This window comes from Mizuhopecten yessoensis, unplaced genomic scaffold, assembly GCF_002113885.1.
Source record: "Mizuhopecten yessoensis strain PY_sf001 unplaced genomic scaffold, ASM211388v2 scaffold10485, whole genome shotgun sequence".
NCBI lineage: Eukaryota > Metazoa > Mollusca > Bivalvia > Pectinida > Pectinidae > Mizuhopecten > Mizuhopecten yessoensis.
Window position 1 is genome coordinate 290,486 of NW_018408570.1, and position 19,267 is coordinate 309,752.

The window sequence follows — 19,267 nt, forward strand, 5'->3', positions numbered from 1 at the left end:
TATTGTTTACCAGGAAATTTTGCCTGCAGTTTAATTTTGCTTTTTCCATCCTCAGTAGTGGAGAAAAATTTATCATTACAGCGAATATAAGTAAACAGCATAATAAAAATAGTAATTAAATGTGGAGGGCGAAATTAACACTGGGCAAAAATTGATTTCATTGGTAAACGGTGAAAGTTTGACTGGGCAAAACTTTCCAGTATAAAGTACATCAACAAGTCCATCTCCCTCTCACTCGTTATCACTACTGTTGGGTACCCTAGGGTAAATACATCAACAAGTCTCCCTCCCTCTCACTCGTAATCACTGTACTGTTGATTACCCTAGGGTGAATGCATCAACTAGTCCACCTCCCTCTCACTCGTAATCACTGTACTGTTGATTACCCTAGGGTAAATACATCAACTAGTCTCCCTCCCTCTCACTCGTAATCACTGTACTGTTGATTACCCTAGGGTGAATGCATCAACGAGTCCACCTCCCTCTCACTCGTAATCACTGTACTGTTGAATACCCTAGGTTAAATACATCCACAAGTCCACCGCCCTCTCACTCGTAATCACTGTACTGTTGAGTACCCTAGGGCGAATACATCAGCTAGTCCACCTCCCTCTCACTCATAATCACTGTACTGTTGAGTACCCTAGGGTAAATACATCGACAAGTCCACCGCCCTCTCACTCGTAATCACTGTACTGTTGAGTACCCTAGGGCGAAAACATCAGCTAGTCCACCTCCCTCTCACTCCTAATCACTGTACTGTTGAGTACCCTGGGTAAATACATCAACTAATCCACCTCCCTCTCACTCGTAATCACTGTACTGTTGAGTACCCTAGGGAAAATACATCAACATGTCCACCTCCCTCTCACTCGTAATCACTGTACTGTTGAGTACCCTAGGGTAAATACATCAACATGTCCACCTCCCTCTCACTTGAATCAATGTACTGTTGAGTACCCTAGGATTAATACATCAACTAGTCCACCTCCTTCTCACTCGTAATCACTGTACTGTTGAGTACCCTAGGGTAAATACATCAACAAGTCCCCCTCTCTCTCGCTCGTAATCACTGTGCTGTTGAGTACACTAGGGTAAATACATCAACAAGTCCCCCTCTCTCTCGCTCGTAATCACTGTGCTGTTGAGTACACTAGGGTAAATACATCAATAAGTCCCCCTCTCTCTCGCTCGTAATCACTGTGCTGTTGAGTACACTAGGGTAAATACATCAACAAGTCCCCCTCTCTCTCGCTCGTAATCACTGTGCTGTTGAGTACACTAGGGTAAATACATCAATAAGTCCCCCTCCCTCTCACTCCTAATCACTGTACTGTTGAGTACCCTAGGGTAAATACATCAACTAGTCCCCCTCTCACTCGCAATCACTGTACTGTTGAGTACCCTAGGGTAAATACATCAACAAGTCCACCTCCCTCTCACTCGTAATCACTGTTCTCACTTTCATCCTCTCTGTACCCATCTTCACTGCCGTTGAATTCATTAAAATTATCACCATCTCCCCACATGTAGTTTTTGTGTTTTTTAACTGAAACAGAAAAAAATAATTATAAGTGTGGCAAATACTTCAGTTATCAAACTACATGTAGTCTGGAACTAATAAGGTTAGAAGCAGAAGCCTGTCAAACTATGAGTGCCTCAGTACAATGGCTGTACATCTGTCTAAATATTTTCTTTACTGGTCGTGAAACTTTTTATTACTGAGAAGTTGACCAATGAGACCAATGAGACCTGACAAACCTCTATTATCATTATCAAACTAAATTATGGGCTCAAGAGATATAGCAAGTTTCTAGTTCAGCATGAACAAGTCTAATTCCCTTGAAGAAGTCTAGGAAATTGGCCTGACCAAGGTGATTTTTTTTTGCAATATCCCAAAACCCCATACTTTAACTGTTTTCATAACACTGATTCGAATGCAGGGAACTTGTTAAAACCAACATTCCTATTGTGATGTTTGGACATCTATTTAGATCAGCATATACTCTTTAAATACTGTCTGTACTGTTGTATCAAGATTGATAACAACTAGTTGGGGTCAAAACTGTACATGTAGTTCTGTGGGTGAGGTCATATCTGTACAAGCTCTGTGGGTGGGGTCATGTCTGATAAAGTTCTGTGGGTGGAGGTCATCTGTGGGTGAGATCATATCTGTACAAGCTCTGTGAGTGGAGGTCATCTGTGGGTGGGGTCATGTCTGATATAGTTCTGTGGGTGGGGTCATATCTGTACAAGTTCTGTGGGTGGGGTCATGTCTGATATAGTTCTGTGGGTGGGGTCATATCTGTACAAGTTCTGTGGGTGGGGTCATGTCTGATAAAGTTATGTGGGTGGAGGTCATCTGTGGGTTGAGGTCATATCTGTACAAGTTCTGTGGGTGGGGTCATGTCTGATAAAGTTATGTTGGTGGAGGTCATCTGTGGGTTGAGGTCATATCTGTACAAGTTCTGTGGGTGGGGTCATATCTGTGCAAGTTCTGTTGGTGGGGTCATGTCTGTACCAGTTCTGTGAGTGGAGGTCATCTGTGGGTGGGGGCATGTCTGGTATAGTTCTGTGGGGGGGGTCATATCTGTACAAGTTCTGTTGGTGGGGGCATGTCTGTACAAGTTCTGTGGGTGGGGTCATATCTATACAAGTTCTGTGGGTGGGGTCATATCTGTGCAAGTTCTGTTGGTGGGGTCATGTCTGTACAAGTTCTGTGGGTGGAGGTCATCTGTGGATGGGGTCATGTCCGTACAAATTCTGTGGATGGGGTCATGTCTGTACATGTTCTGTGGGTGGAGGTCGTATCTGTACATGTTCTGTGGGCGGGGTCATATCTGTACAAGTTCTGTTGGTGGGGTCATGTCTGTACAAGTTCAGTGGGTGGAGGTCATCTGTGGGTGGGGTCATGTCTGTACAAATTCTGTGGGTGGGGTCATATCTATACAAGTTCTGTGGGTGGGGGCATATCTGTACAAGTTCTGTTGGTGGGGTCATGTCTGTACAAGTTCTGTGGCTGGAGGTCATCTGTGGGTGGGGTCATGTCTGTACAAGTTCTGTGGGTGGGGTCATGTCTGATTAAGTTCTGTGGGTTGGGTCATATCTGTACAAGTTCTGCTGACTTCTCACCAGATTGGGTTACGTATTTTAGGAAGTTATGGAATAGGCTGAAGGAGTAAGTCTGCTTCTGCCGTAACTTTCAAGGCAGGTAGTCTTCAGGGGTGTATACGTTTTTTAAACTAACACCTGGCTGATACAGGGCTAACTCCCTTTGGCAGTAAACTCAGGTTTAAAAGCAGGGATATAGTCAATTTAACAAAATCCCGCTACATAGAGTGAATAAAGTAAAGATATATTAATCCCATATTACACCTTCTATCATTATTACATAAAATTCCCTATCATGGTGACATCTCACTCCCTAATAATTAGACCTCACACTCTCTAATACTGAGATCTTAAATTCCTTTATTTTTCGGACCTATAATTAATATTCTTTATTGATACCTATCACTTTCTATTCCTGAGACCTCAATTTTTTATTATTGAGAATCATCACGGTATTATTGAGATCTACCAGTTTCTATAAGCTCCATTCTGTACTATCGAGACCACCATTATCTACTATCGATACCTACCATCCTGTATATGGGTGACAGGGTCATACTTGAGGACCATATCCTTGGCCTCGGGATGATCCTCTAGGTACTGTCTCCTGGCCTCGTGGGCTGCAGCCTCCATTTCCTGTACATGTATTACTGTAGATTCTTCTTGATTACTGCAAGTACTAAAAAGCAAATAGATCAGAATAAACAATTTTATTTTCTTGCACTGAAATGTCATATCAATAAATTGTTCTTTACTCTAATTACAAGTTAAATACCAAAATATAACTTGAATAAGATCAAATTTCAACTTTACAACCAATGTTTAAAGAATGGCAGAGATGACATAGTTTTGTTTTGGACACTGAGGTATTTGTGTAGTGCACAATCTTAGGTTGTACATTTATCCTAACAAAGACTTTAACTTTGACCTCCAAACCTGAAAAGCCATCCCAAGTAATTACATTTTCATTGACATAGCAGTGTTTCAAGTTTTAGTGATGATATTATACCAATCGTCCCACTTGAGCAAATGTGCAAAAAACATTATTCTATTTACATTAACAGTGACATTGACAATGACCTTCAGACATGAAATGCAATCTCAAACAAGAACTTTCGAATGAGAGGCAGTGTATATGTCAACAGAAGCCTGAGACATTTCAGGGAAACCAATTTTTCTTTACAGTACCAATGACTATTGCCTTTGACCTTTAGGCCTGGGGTAAATGCATCAACAAATCTCCCTCTCACTTGCAATCACTGTACTGTTGAGTACCCTAGAGTAAATACATCAACTAGTCCACCTTTTAGGAACCCTTTATGAAATTTGAGTGTGTCACTGTGTTGGCAAATGGATACTTGATTTATTGTGAAGAAACTAATTTTCTATGTATTGCAACATGACCTTGACATTTGACATCCAGAACTAAAAAGCAATCTCAAGAAAGCTCTTTTTGATGGGAACTCAAGTTATTGTGCAGAAACCAATTTTCCATTTATAGTAGCAGTGATCTTGATCCTTGACCTTCATTCAGACCTCAAAAGCAATCCCAAGAAACCCTCATGGTAAGGAAGCCCTATATAAAGGTTTGTGTTTTATGGACCCATAGGTATTCAATAATTATGCCGAAACATATTCTGGGCAGCTAGAGTAACGTGTAATGCAGTACATTTTAGATTTGTTATAAACTATATCATCTGTTTTATGCTCTTTAATAACTAATTAAGATCTATGTTGTTTTCATTCCATTTTTTATTGCTAGTTATACATTTTTTTAAAAACATTTTTGCCAAATTTAAATATTACTGCTCATTTTTCTGCTTTAAACTACTGCATTGCATAAATGTTTCCCACTTTCATTGGAAACTTAGGGTGTCTACTCTTTTAAGGTGTTGAATAACTCATTTGGAATATAGTCTAGTTTTATGAATGAAGAAAGGTACAAAAGTATTCACTTCCTTTCACACATACCCTTTATTGAAGTGATCGTAGTCAATGTTCTCTTCTCGACAAAAGTAACACTGGGTTGCGCCACAGGTACAGGTCATTTTATTACAACCCGCCTCCTTGATGAATCTTTTGTTACAGTTATGGCACTTCCTCAGCATTGCCTCAGTAACACGGGTCTCAATGTACGTTCTCATGTCTGTCTCGCCCTGCTTCTCCACCTCGTTACACCGCAGGGGTATATGACTCGGCTCACCACAAAGCCTACAGGAACAGTTGTGATTAACGAACATGCATTGTTTTAATATAAATATAAAATATAAACTATATATATCAGCTCTTTGTGTCAGGCACTGGCCAGGTAGAACTGCTGTCACTCATCAAAATGTTATTTACCTGTTCTGTTACCTGGGAGCCGAACGCATTCTTGACAGTCTAATGGTCACTGCAATATTGTGTAACACGCATAGTTATATTGAACGTAATCTTAATTATTGTTATGAGAAATTAATATATACAGTGAACCTTATTTCATACAAGCCTTGGACTATATTTTTTTCGTTCCATAATAATTGTCAACCAACTGTACCAAACTGCACATTTGTACAGAGAGGAGCCCACAGCGGGGCGAACGATTGTTAAATCATACAGTTGTACACACCATGTACAGAAGATGTGCTCAAGCTATGTGCAAGCTAATTTTGGTGCATTGTGCGGTCACATATAAATTAAGACCTTTACCTACAGCTACAAGACTCCAAGGCACATTCTAAAATTAAGACACTTACAATACATTCTATAAATAAAGACACTTACTTATATAATTATAGCTACAGGACTCATTGACTCATTCTTAACTTAAGACATTTGCCAATAGCTACATAATGCCAAGACACATTCTAAAATTGAGACATTTACCCAAAGCTACAGGACTCAAAGACACATTATAGAATTAAGACACTTACCTACAGGATTCCTTGAGACATTCTGGGTTAATTAGACACTTACCTACAGGATTCCTTGAGACATTCTGGGTTAAGACACTTGAACACTTTATCATCGGGATTAGAGATGATGGTGGCAAAGCTACAGAATGGACAGCTGACAAGGTCAGGTATGTCTGCCTGTTTGACCTCTGCCTCCTGTATCCTCTTCAACAATATGGAGAACATGTTCGGGGACATGACTTCCTGTAGCACAGGAAGTGGGAACTGATAATCACAACTGTCAGTCAAACAAGGAAAAGAACACTTGCCGTCTCCGATAACAACCTCTGATGATCGCCTCACGCACTCCTTACAGAAAAGATGACCATCTTGACAGGATGTCATGTCCTCAAAAAGACATTCATCATCAAAGCAGCACTCACAGGGGAGCAGCTCACCATTAGCTCTGGCCTCCTCTCGTCTCATCTCCTTCAGGGTCCTTTGTTGCTGCAGGTGATCTGTATCAATAATTGTACCATAAATACCTTACACTTCCTGGATAATAAAGTAACCATTGTAAATTATTCTTATTATATAAAATGCCTCCAATGGTACTGAAGAAGAAGGATTTTAAAGATTTAAATCTCAAATTCCCCTATTGGTCCCCGCAACTCTGCACCCAGAGGGGCCACAGCCTCTGTTTATACAAAATTGTGAGTCACCTCGGCCAAAAGATGCTCCAGACCAAATTAGGATAAAATCCCTTTTACCCATACGGTAAAAGAGGGATTTAAATTTTTTCCCTCTATTTCCCTTATTGGGCTGAGCTCCTCTGCCCCAAGGTGGCCACACCCACCGTTCATACAAGTCCTTCTGACCAGGTGAGCTAAAAAGCCCTAGAGCAAGAGATGTCACAATTGTACATAAAGCATTTTTATTAATAAGGAATAACCTCATGTCAAATTATTTATAAAAACATTACAAGAGGCTTTTAATGTGAAGAAATGAAATCAGATTCTTCAGTCAGTCTACTTCATAATAAGCGAGTGGGTTCATTAATATTTAAGCTGTATATGATACAGTATATAGGAGTTTATGATAAGATCAATCAATAAATCCTTAATACAGATAAATAGCATTAGTTTTAATTGAGTAACTGGGATTACTTTTGATTTCTCTTTCATTCCGCAAGTAGAGCATCTCGTTGAAGAAAAGTTCTTCTGGTTCCTCTGGGAGTGGGAGTAAAGGCCTCTGTGTCGGGACGAACAGTTCGGACATGAAATCTGCATCACATAATACAGTATCAGTATGGTTGAAAGAAGTTCATTCGGTATACTCAAATAACCTCAACCACATTTCAATACTTAATATACAATGTACCTAGGTAAGAACAGCAAAAGCTATCATATCTTGCAAAATTGAACTTTTTTTTTACCTCTGTTAATAAACTTTCAGACCAACCATTAAATGACACAGGTGTTGGCAAATCAATCAAATTTATCATCTCAAACTAAATCCTATGTTGCTTACAACTTCCTGTTGGTATAAACAAATATGTTGATCATGATCACTCAAAATATTATAAAACATTGGTAAAATGTTCAACTCTTGACAGTTGTTAACAAGTTAAATTCATGTAAAATGTTTATTCATTTGAAAATAAATAACTTGAATTAAATGAACCATGTACTGTAAGCAGGAAAACTTTTGGCGCAGTTCACTGTTCCCCATTTTCACCTTTCATTAAGTGGTCAAATTCATTATGACAGCAAAGAGCTATAGTAGAACCTTTATCATTTTATCTTACCCTCACTGGTAACACATTAAACTATATACTTTCCTATCATCAATATGATTGTTTTATCTTTGAACCTTTGAAATTTCACATCTCCAACAGATATAGAAACGCTTCAGATTTACGACACCTACGTATACCCATGGGTCATATATATATATATATATGTTATATATATATATGTTAGTCAAGGAATACAAATTTAAATTTTAAGCAAGCCTATTCCAAATTTAGTCACATTGGTTCATTATGTACTCTAAGGTCAATGTGGTTGGACAAATACATATGATTAGCAATGATCAATACTGTGTGGTAGTACCTACCTATATGGTGACTGGTATTTATTAATATTTATCAATGGTATGTATACCTACCTACAAGGTGACTGGCATTTATTAATATTTATCAATGGTACGTATACCTACCTACAAGGTGACTGGCATTTTTCAGTTGTACGTATACCTACCTATAAGGTGACTGGCATTTATTAATGGTATGTATACCTACCTATAAGGTGATTGGCATTTATTAATGGTATGTATACCTACCTATAATTGCAAGGTGACTGGCATTTATCAATGGTACGTATACCTACCTACAAGGTGGCTGGCATTGATCAATGGTACCTACCTACAAGGTGGCTGGCAATTATAAATGGTACGTATACCTACCTACAAGGTGACTGGCAATTATCAATGGTACCTACCTACAAGGTGTCTGGCATTTATCAATGGTATGTATACCTACCTACAAGGTGTCTGGCATTGGTCAATAGTACCTACCTACAAGGTGGCTGGCATTGGTCAATAGTACCTACCTACAAGGTGGCTGGCATTGATCAATGGTAAATGATACCTATCCATATACTACATATCAGATATGTGGTTGAAGACTTACCTCCAAGGTCACTTATATTCGTTAGCACTACTCTCTTACAAAGAGTCAAGCAGTAGTTGCTTGCTTCCATTATCTGCTGCAGGTATTCCTCTGACAATTTTCGGAAGTCATTTTGAAGTTGAACAGTCACATGTTTCTTGTAGTTATTTGACATTGCTTTGTTCTTATCACAGAAAAACAATTCAGGATCTGGAAACTTTGCCAAAAATTCCTTCATATCAAATGTTGCTTTGATTATTTTCTGTTTCTTTTTTAATTTACTCTCATTATCTAGCACTTCTTTCAGCTTTGGGTAGTCTTTTTTCTCCAACATCCTTATTGCGAGTTTTTTTACGCGATCTACATCATCCTTCCTTTCCTCTAGAGCATTGTACAGATAGTTGGGATCACAATCAGGGAATATGTCTTTCAGTTCTTGTAACTCCTCCTCAAACTCTCCCACACCTGGTATGGAGGGCTTCTTTATCCCAGTGCCCCCAGCCTCCTTCATGTCATGATCTGCATCCTCAGAGTCCCTCTCGTCGCTCATAAGCTCCTCGATCACCAGTTTAATCCTGTTCTTTTTGTCATAGTGAGCTTCCAGGTAAGCATATATCTCGTTAGGGTCCTTATGTGGAACAACCTTTTTCACAATCTGCATATCCTTAAACAATGGGTCATTGCTGACAGTTGGGTCTTGAGGGATGGAGTCGTCTTTCTTAAGACTGGCAACAGTATTGTTTTTAAGAGCACTTATCACTTGCTTCACCCTATCTGCCTGACTTTGACCTTGGATATCTGACACCAGCTTTCTCACCTGGTCGGGATGTGCCTCTGGCATCTGGTTCATAACCAGCCTTACATCCTCCTCAGATAAATGTTTAGGGTTATAAACCTGCCGTAGAATTTTAGTAAACACTCTATCTACACGATCTGGTCTGTTCCCTTCCTCCTGCAGCAAGTGTTGTATTTCTTCAGCTGTTAATGGTAAGGCTTCCATATTGGCCATAGCTTTATCTATTACACTGACAAAGTCTGCCAATAATAAAGCACTTGTGTCCTCCCGTTCTGAGACTGTTGTTTTCTGATAAATTCCTGCATTTTCTAGAATATTATTCATAACAACATCAACTCTATTTGGATTTCTTCGTTTGCTTTTCAAACTTTCATATATCTTTTCAACATCTGTATCACTGACGATACTAGCTATCAACTTTGCATCTTTGAAAACAGATTCAATCTTCGTCATTGCTGGTTTCTTCTGATTAGTTTCTAAATCATCTAGATGACCGATCTGATCAGCTTTTAAGTCATCTTGATGATCAATCTGGTCAGTTTCTTGATGACCTTGTGTATTGGCTTTACCACCATTTTGCTGTTTTCTAACTACTGATTGGTCAGTGTCCCCTTGGTCAAGCCGTTGGGAGTCTAGGTCGGATCCCATACTGTAGTCAACAGTTTTCTGGCTGTCTGTTTTGGACTCGGCATGGTCCCCATTAGATACAATTAGGCCTACTTCTGATGTTAACTCATCTCCTTCACTCAGACGTGGTTTCTTAGTGGGTACAGAATCAGACATCTCTTCCATTTCTGAAAACACTAATATGACAATTGTTTTATAGATAACGAATTATTTTACAGTCAACACAATTTCAAATTAACTTTCTAGATAAAAAATGTTAGAAACCTATCAACGAGAAAATTGTCAAATGAAAGCATATCAAGCCGATACATGTTTATGAATACTTTATTTTTTGGAATATTTCAATCCGAATCAGAAAAAAAGAGCCTGTTACATCATTCATTAAAATCCAGCATTTTCATATTAAATGTATGTATTGTGTATGCTTCTTTACGAGAATGAAATTTCCAAGAAGAACCAGAGGTATCCAACATGTTACTAATATGATGAAATTGTAGGGGTAGGAGTTTCCACAACATAGACCAGCTTACAAGATAAATAGGATGGATAACTTTTTTGATTACTGACCGGTTTCGCCAGTTATGGCTCTTCAGGGTAAAAACATAGCATAAAATTGCCCTTGAAGTACTCTCAAAGTGGCTATCAGTTTACGTGACTTCCATTATCATCAAGTTCAGTCACTCTGTATAAACAAAGCGGGATAACTCCCGTGGAATTTGTATAACTATTATTGGATGTACATCTTGTGAATATTTTGACTTTATATTTGTAAAATAAAGATTTTATAATTAAAAGTGTTACATATCTCAACCAGTCTTTGTGTTTTTTTTAGTTCAATTCATCTAGACAGTCTGTACCCTCACTCTGGTAGCCCAGTTCTTTATAATTTATGTTCTCTGATGAGTTGGCAATTTTATGCTATGTTTTTACCCTGACGAGCCATAACTGGCGAAACCGGTCAGTAATAAAAAAGTTATCCATCATATTAATCTTGTAAGCTGGTCTATGTTGTGGAAACTCCTACCCACTACAATTTGTTCACACAACTGAGTGGACACCCGGCATACTGTCAAGGTATCCATAGTCCAGCCAACACCCAACTAAAGGATCCTACCTAATATTGGAACGGCGTTGGCTCTTCTCCCCTTTATAATATGATGAAATCAACAATCAGACTGCACGTGGCATTCATGAGAATGCCAACAAAATCTGGGTGGGTTTAATATTGTAACAGGAAAGAGAATAGTGTGCTTCCACCAGGGATCGAACCCTTGATCTCCAGGTTCCTAGTCGGACGCTCTAACACTGAGCTAAAGGGAAATTCCCTCAAGCTCAAAGCTAGAAGGCGACCTTTATCCTATGCACAATTAATTGAACCCTGCCACACTACTCCCCCCTTTTTAAATGTGTTCGCCCTCAAACAGCACAACCCAGGTTCTAACTCCCTGTCAGTATAGAGAGGGCCATGGACACCATTTGTAACAGGAAAGAGAATAGTGTGTTTCCACCGGCGATTGAAACCTCGATCTCCAAGTTCCTAGTTGGATGCTCTACCACTGAGCTAAAGGGAAATTCCCTCTAGCTCGAAGATAGAAGGCGACCTAAACCTATGTACAATTGAACCCTGCCACAATATCTAAGTCTGTGGTTATAAATCAAAATCAAGTGTACTTTATTTCCAAATGAGGGACCTTTCGAGCATCACACTCAACCATCATAATTAAAAACAATTGTACAAAACAAATTATACAAAATTAAATGTACATTTCTCAAACCAGGAATATATATGGTGGCATAAATGTACTACATATCTATTACATGGCTTTATATGTCTCTGATGATGGTAATGTCATGCCATAACGTCATATGCTTTATATCCATAATATCTCATATATTATTGTATGTATTTATTGAAAATTTATTCCTCCACTAACAATCAAGTATTTTCCTTCTACCCGGAGGAAGCTTGTCAGAAAACTAAAAACCTTTTTCCCTTCAAGGTTTCTGCTACTTTATGGAAATGACAAATTTAGAGTCACGCACCACTCCAAAATGCATGTATACCAACAATCTGTGGCAATATTTTGATTAGACCAGAGACATATAATACAGAGTGTATTATACGTCTCTGATTAGACCTAATACTCGTTCCATTTCAAAAGACTACCATTTTCAGTTGCTGGTTTTTGGTCCAATTTATATATATTTCTTATTTCAACCACAGGTGCTCGGGTTCTGGAATATATGTGATATTATATTATCGCGACCACTAGATATCGCACCCCCTTATACTAATAAATCATATGATTTACTAGTATAAGGGTGTGTGATCTAGTGGGTGCGATAATATATCACAGATTTCAACTGTAGATTATAAACTGTAAGTGTGAAATCCGGGGTAGTTTCTTAGGGCTCGGAAACCGAAAACTCCCCGGCCAGTATACGTACTTAGTTGCAACAAACGTTGAAAAATGCTAGAGGCTAAACATAACAAGATGCTTTTGACAGGCGCTGCCACAATCGGCATAACGGTCAACGATCTAGACACAGGGGCACGCAACTACTTATAGACTTTCAGTCGCTGGGTACGTATAACCTAATACTAGTATTAGGTTATAACGTACCCAGCGACTGAAAGCCTAAAACAAGTCAATATAATTAGTAGTTGCGTGCCCCTGGGATCTAGATATGTAAGCTTACTAGAATGTAAAGACATCACTGAAGAAGGCCCAAGTATCAATAATGCACTAACGTTTCCCCCACTATCAACTTTTCTATTCGTAAGGTAATAGGACGATAAATCTTAATTACCTTGATTTACCTGTCAAGCAAGCTGATTAACACGCTGACATAGCAAGTCTTCCGTAAACAAAGGAAGGGAGGCCACTCTAACAACGATTGTTAGTCTTATCTGCCCGCCAGAATTCAAAGCAAAACTGTTACTTCAAAAATAACTAAATGTTCCCTTGCTTTCAGACTTTTACCTTCAAAAGATATTATCGGTTGTCTTAGAATTCCAATATGTGTTAAAAATACGATTAGATAGTGGAATGAACTCTTATGCTTGAACGCAATTTCTGCAAGTTTCCTACCGTACCAGAGGGCGCCCTCTTACCGGAAGTGTGTTTGTTTGGTTTACCGAACTGACATGTCTGACATTCCAAAATTGCGATTTTCGATCTCTGATATGGAGTGTTAGGTATCAGAACATGGATGGTGAGTGTATTTATTAGTAATTTATCCATGTACTCAACAGATACGTGCTTTGCTGTAAATATAAAATATGTCGGCACGGTATAATACCCTGTTGTTTGATCACTCGTTTCACGTCGGAAGAAATCAATCGGAACTTTACAAAAGGACCTGTCAATTATAATAAGCAATTTTTGATTGACTAATTCTGTTTTCAATAACCTTTTAAATTTCTACGTTTCCTGAAAATGATTGAATTTGAAATATCCCTATTTTGATCAAAATCCACCCTTAAGGCTTATCAACTTGTCAGGACTCCACGACAATTAGTGAACAAAAACATGGAAAGACCATTCCCCTGGTTGGAACAGTACCGGTATCCGACTGAGAAAATGACTATTTACCCAGTAGCTAGTTATCTGATGGTATATTCACTCGGCGACACGGGTATCTAGAGAATAGCTATTTGCCTATCTAGCTGCCAGGTATGACAGAAAATAACTATTTGCCAGGCAGCTGGGTTTTTAGAGAATAATCTTTTGCCCGGCAGCCAGGTATGACATAGAAAATATCTATTTGCCCGGCTGCTTATTATCTAGAGAATAGCTAGGTGCTTGGCAGCCGGGCATCCAGAGAATAACTATTTGCTTGGCAGCCAGGTATCTAGACAATAACTATTTGCCCGTTATCTGTTTATCTAAAGAATAACTTTTTGCCTTTCTGCCTGGTATCTAGAGAATAACTATTCACCCTCTTAGCCTAGTATATATAGAGAATAACCTTTTGCCAAACCGCCGAGTATCTAGAGAATAACAAGTTTCTCTGGCTGCCAGATAACGAGAAAAAATAACTATTTGCCCTTTAGCCAGGTATATGGAGAATAACTATTTGCCCTTTAATAGCCAAACTAAGTAATTACAGTATAGTGTATTAAACAAACACTATTCTTACTAAAGTATTTCTTGGGTATGCTCACTATTTAGCTGAAAAAGTCATGGTATAATACTTTCTCTAATCAATGATCTTGGTACACTATTAGCCAGTATATATATACAGAAACAGCAAAAATCTTCAGCATACTATTCATTTATGTTGCTCAAGAGTCTTAGAATAGGAGTTAATATATATCTTACAATGATAAGTATATAAAGCTAAATGCTGTATAATATTTCTATCACTATATGGTAAATATGTACTGTACTACCTGTTTTGTTGTGAACGTTCACTTACATTCTCCATCTCTACATAGTTTTGTAATTTATAACATTGACCACTTTATCCTATCAGTTAATTAATCTCTACTGAGAGTCCTGTAAAGACAATAGCATATTCAGTACTGTTAGTTTAATTCATTAAATTAGACTGCTATGGTAATATTTGCCAGTGGTCTAGAATCATTTTCTGATTCAAGATTAGGGCAATTATTTTTGTAAAATTATTTGAATCATCCACAACGGTTTCAAGTTAAACTGATCCAAAACATAATCGATTCCATCATCTCTCACTCAGTCATCAGGTAAAAGTTACACGTAATATTCATCTTGTCTTCAAAAGGGAGCCCAATTGAAAAATTTGACACTTCATTTTTCCACATTACACTACAGAATGTATCACTATTTTGTTAAGTTAAGTGTGTTAAAATTAGCCAGTGATTTTTGTGGAAGTTTTAAAAGTAATTCTAAACATCTTTCTCAAAATTTTGAGTCCCATTTCTAAGAGATATAATTATATATATATAATGAGTCCTCAAAAAGTTGATGAGTCAAAACGGAAAAGCATGAGTTCAGGACTCGTATATCTGAGTCACAAAAATTACTACTTTATATATATAAGTTACAAAGTTTATTTGTCCACGTGAAGGGGTAAATGTAGAAAAAAAAGACATAATGACCGACTTCAAAACTAGCAGCTTTCATTGTGTACCCTGAATAGCCCTGTGCAGGGTGAAAGCTGCTAGTGTTGAAATCTGTCATAATATCTTATTTTTTCTGCATGAACAACCTATTGGGATGAGATAATGATTGTATACATATAATGTGTACCAACTGATCATGCTTTTCTTTTGCTTGATTTCAGGTGGTCAGCCATGTATGACGTTTGAACTAGATCACCTTCTCTCTGCCTTCCTGTACAAAGCTAATGTTATTGATGTGGAATGGATGGAGATAACAGATTAACCTCCGTGACATGTATACACAGGAAGACCTTTCCTACTGCATTGGTGGTATTGAAAAGGACGTATCAAAGATGACTTACTAATTAGTTACCAGGAAGTCCATACATTCAATCCCAATATGGCAAATTGTGATGACAATTGTGTTGAAAATGTAATGAACACTTTAGAGTCATTACACATCAGTGATCAACATAAGGCCAGTAGTGACCATGGGCAACAGGGCAATGTATTTGGGAGAACTCAAGGGGCAGGCAAAGCGACTGCCGAGGGGCACGTGCAATCTGATGTGGAGACTGTTGGTGGGGAGGGTGAGATTTCTCGAGAGGCGAGACGGCGGCAACGGAGACAGGAAAGGGCCAGATCCAGAGAGTCATCTATGGAACGAAAAAATGAGGAAAAAGACACAAGTTCAATAGACAGTGAAATAGGAGGTCAAAAATCTAGACGGAAACGTTTTATAACAAGAGATGCAGAGTCATCTGATGGAGAGAAAACAAACAGTACAGAAGTACCCTCTATTGTTGTACCTGTTCTGGATTCCACCAAACTTCCCCGGAGTCGGCAAATAAGGAAACCGGCAGAGGGAACAATATCCCCACCAGTGACATTACCTGTCAAGATAGTTGATGAAACCTCCAAGTCTGAGGCAACATCCTCCTCTGTAAGTAAGGCTGAGGACCTACAGCGGCGGCGACAAAGGAGGCGAGAACTTAGTGCTGAACGGAGATCCAGGATGACTGCTCCACTTGTATCTCCTGAACCAGATATAATGCCAGATGTCAAGACCACCACTGTTCCAACTGGCAATAGACTGGGTAACAATTTAAACACTATGCAAAATAATACATCTAATTGTCAGCCTACAGGTGGTCCTGAAGTTCATGTCCCTGTGATTAAAAACGTTCATTCTGAGGTAGTAACTGCACAATCAGTGTCATCAGGCTACCAAAGTAATGACGAGTCATCTGGACAGACAAAATATAAACTGTTAAGGACAACAAGGAGTGATGGAAGAGAGAGACGATTATCGGGAAGTGACGGTGTTCCTAGTTCACAAAGTCCGAAGCATAATCTGCATGCTCAGAATTCAAAACAATCTAATGAATACAATTTGCCATCAGAAGTAGACCAGAAAAATGCAAAGTTAATATTTCAGTCAAGTCATGATATGAATGGAGATGGTCTAGAAGGAGATGAGTCTCAGAAACTATCTGTGAATGCTGGCAATGCTTCTGCTGCTGGTGCCCCGGTAAGTCCCCCCTACAAGCACGGCATGCAGAATCTCTCTCCTAAGCCATACAGTCCTCCTGGAAGACATGATGCCGAGGGATCTTCACCAACATTTTCACCTTGGCCAGCACAGCCTGTATCCCCCTACCCAGCTAGTCCTCGCCAGGATGTACGACCAGTCCAGCCATCTCCCATATCAGATGGGGAGGCTAGGCGTAGTCCTGGTCTAGCTCAGATGAGCAGTAGATCTCCACACGGATCTGGGTCAACCCCGACTAAGTCCCAAAGTGCAGAGGAGATGTCTGGTAGGAAGAAGGACCTGACACCTTCCTCCAAAAGTAGTAAGTCTATGGACTTCAGTGACCAGAATGCTTTTAAAGGAACATCCTCATTGAAGCGGACAGCACTTGTTACAGACTTGGACAAAGCCATGCAGCAGATGGACCAGGAAAGACTCCATAAGCTGTTTAAGAATGAGGGACAGACAGAACCCCAAAATCAGAAACCGGCAGTTAGTGAAGGTGTGATAGGGTCACCAGGGGATAACGATGTGATGGAGACAGATTTAGATGCGGAAACTGTGACCCCTAGTAAATACAGAACACCAACCAAAGCAACAGTACCTATTGCAGGTAATTCCACTTCAAGTGGAAAATTACTTACTTCACTGAGAGATAACTATCAAAAACTACAAAAGACAGTAGCCTCCCACAGACAAAGGACAGGGTCTGACTCCTCCCTGCTGGAGAGACCAAATATAAAGAAAGTTAAGGAAAGACAGAAAACGGTGGATGATTCCTACAGACCGCAGGTCAATCTAGAGGATGCTGTTAGATGGCCTGAGTCCATACCAGGGAAACTAGATTTCAGACAACTAGATGTATTCGAAGGTAAGATTTAAAACCTAATCATATAATCTTTTTAACTTTGTGATGAGTGAAAATATATAAATGGAATTGTTTTGTAGAACTGCACAAGTTGAAAAAGTTATGAACTATAGGTGATGTATGATTATATACGAAACTCATAAATGAGAAAGCCACTTGGTTTTAATCTACAGAATGAACTACTAGAAGTAAATATTTATAAATAAGATATGGTGTAGTTGTAATTATGATAAAAGTAACAATAACATTTCCATGTTTTACCTGGATACAGGGAAGATGCTGCTGCAGTTTCTGTGTTCATCAATAGATGATAACCACTACTTACGCCTGATACTGACCCCTCACGACCTCCAAGTGGTCATCTCCCAGGTGGTCACCTGTCTCATAGCCACCGGTATTATCAAGGAATTGGAGGAGAGGGAAGGCCAGTTTGTCTTCAGGGTATGTGCTGCAAATATTAAGTTGTTAATTGGTGTTTCTGATGTAGAACAGGCATCTCTCCAGACTTGGTTTATTGCTGTAGACTGATTGTTTACTGTACAGTAGCTGGTAACTGTGTAACTGTTTTGAAATACATAGTTGTTATAACTTCAGCACAAGTAAAGACTTTCAATAAAAACCCATGGAAAGCATATTCTTTATATTAATAACAAATTTATATGCAAAAACATCTGGCTTGACATACAAAATTGTAGAATTAATACAAGGAACAATGGAATTTAAATTTTTAATACACTTAAGAGCATGTCTTCCATAAAACCATGCAAAATGGGGAAAAACCGTCCAGATGGGTGTTTATAATATACCGCAATCAATAAAAAATCATAAATTATGTATCTACTTTTAGTAACTGTTGATATACGAATTAGTTGAAAATCTTAATTGAACTTGTCAAAAATTGAGAAAAAACATTGTAATAAAAGTACCTTGGAAAAATAAGTCAAACTCATGACTTATTGTTCAAAAATAATTGAAGAGTAAGATGATTGTTTGCAGAACATTTATGAATTAAAATTTGAAAAAAATGATTAAAGGGGAACTTGTGTTGACCTTTCAAAAATCTTTTTTTTTAAACTTTTAAAAATCATGCGACTACTTTTAGCAAAATCTAAAATAATTAAAATAGCCAGCAGACAGATTTACACCCCAACATGCACTTTTATAATAAATGTTGAATATGTTTACCAGGCCTGTTATAAAATGTACTAGCTTCAGGCATCAGACTAATGGTATGATGACAGTTATCACCTTCTGAAAGGGAGACAACTCTGGCTTCTTTACAAATGTAAGCCAAGTATGATTTTACATTGGGGTGTAAAAATCCACTTTGACATTCAGGATATTACAATTTTGGACTGTCAGTTTGACAGGCTCTCAAATCTTCACCCATTCTCACTGAGCCTGTACACCATTTATAAGTAGAAAGCATCCATTGGAGTGAAAGTTTTAGCTCTGCAGACATGGACTCCATCTATGATAACTTGTCCTGGCCAAGTGCTTTCAAAAATAATTTAACACCCCACTTTATAGTGTTACACTTTGTACATACTAAACATAAATTTGGTTGTAGGATGGGATAACCACACTTTGTACATACTAAACATAAATTTGGTTGTAGGATGGGATAACCACACTTTGTACATACTAAACATAAATTTGGTTGTAGGGTGGGATAAACAAGTTTCTTATGATCCAATGTTTCTC

The 19,267-nt window shown here is 38.5% G+C and overlaps 2 protein-coding genes across 3 annotated transcripts in view; one reads left to right on the plus strand and one right to left on the minus strand.

Moving 5' to 3' along the window:
* Positions 1-1,219: 1,219 nt before the first annotated feature.
* LOC110460828 lies at positions 1,220-12,950 on the minus strand. 2 transcript variants are annotated; one of them, XM_021514001.1, is made up of 7 exons: positions 12,900-12,950; positions 8,677-10,254; positions 7,151-7,267; positions 6,067-6,502; positions 5,083-5,322; positions 3,642-3,790; positions 1,220-1,549 (listed from the first exon to the last, which is right to left on the minus strand). In XM_021514001.1, the coding sequence occupies exons 2-7, from the start codon at positions 10,241-10,243 to the stop codon at positions 1,440-1,442; spliced, it is 2,619 nt and encodes an 872-aa protein (XP_021369676.1). In that variant the 5' UTR covers positions 10,244-10,254; positions 12,900-12,950; the 3' UTR covers positions 1,220-1,439. The 2 variants fall into 2 exon arrangements, with proteins under 2 accessions (XP_021369676.1, XP_021369675.1); XM_021514000.1 differs by having other exon boundaries at positions 12,890-12,942.
* Positions 12,951-13,208: 258 nt separating this feature from the next.
* LOC110460830 (protein cappuccino-like) overlaps positions 13,209-19,267 on the plus strand; it is a 62,927-nt gene continuing 56,868 nt past the window's right edge. Inside the window, exons 1-3 of the mRNA XM_021514005.1 lie at positions 13,209-13,294; positions 15,347-17,566; positions 17,835-18,004. Of these exons, the coding sequence (XP_021369680.1) occupies positions 15,565-17,566; positions 17,835-18,004 (2,172 nt within the window). The 5' untranslated portion in view covers positions 13,209-13,294; positions 15,347-15,564. The remainder of the gene's footprint in view (positions 13,295-15,346; positions 17,567-17,834; positions 18,005-19,267) is intronic.

Bases quoted from the DNA above. Each gene is read 5' to 3' on its own strand.
- LOC110460828 (XM_021514001.1), bottom strand. From the start codon at position 10,243: ATGGAAGAGATGTCTGATTCTGTACCCACTAAGAAACCACGTCTGAGT. The intron at 6,503-7,150 runs GTAATCCCAGTT...TTATTGATACAG, and splicing joins GAATGAAAGAGAAATCAAAA to ATCACCTGCAGCAACAAAGG. The intron at 5,323-6,066 runs GTAAGTGTCTAA...CTGTTCCTGTAG, and splicing joins TGTCTCAAGGAATCCTGTAG to GCTTTGTGGTGAGCCGAGTC.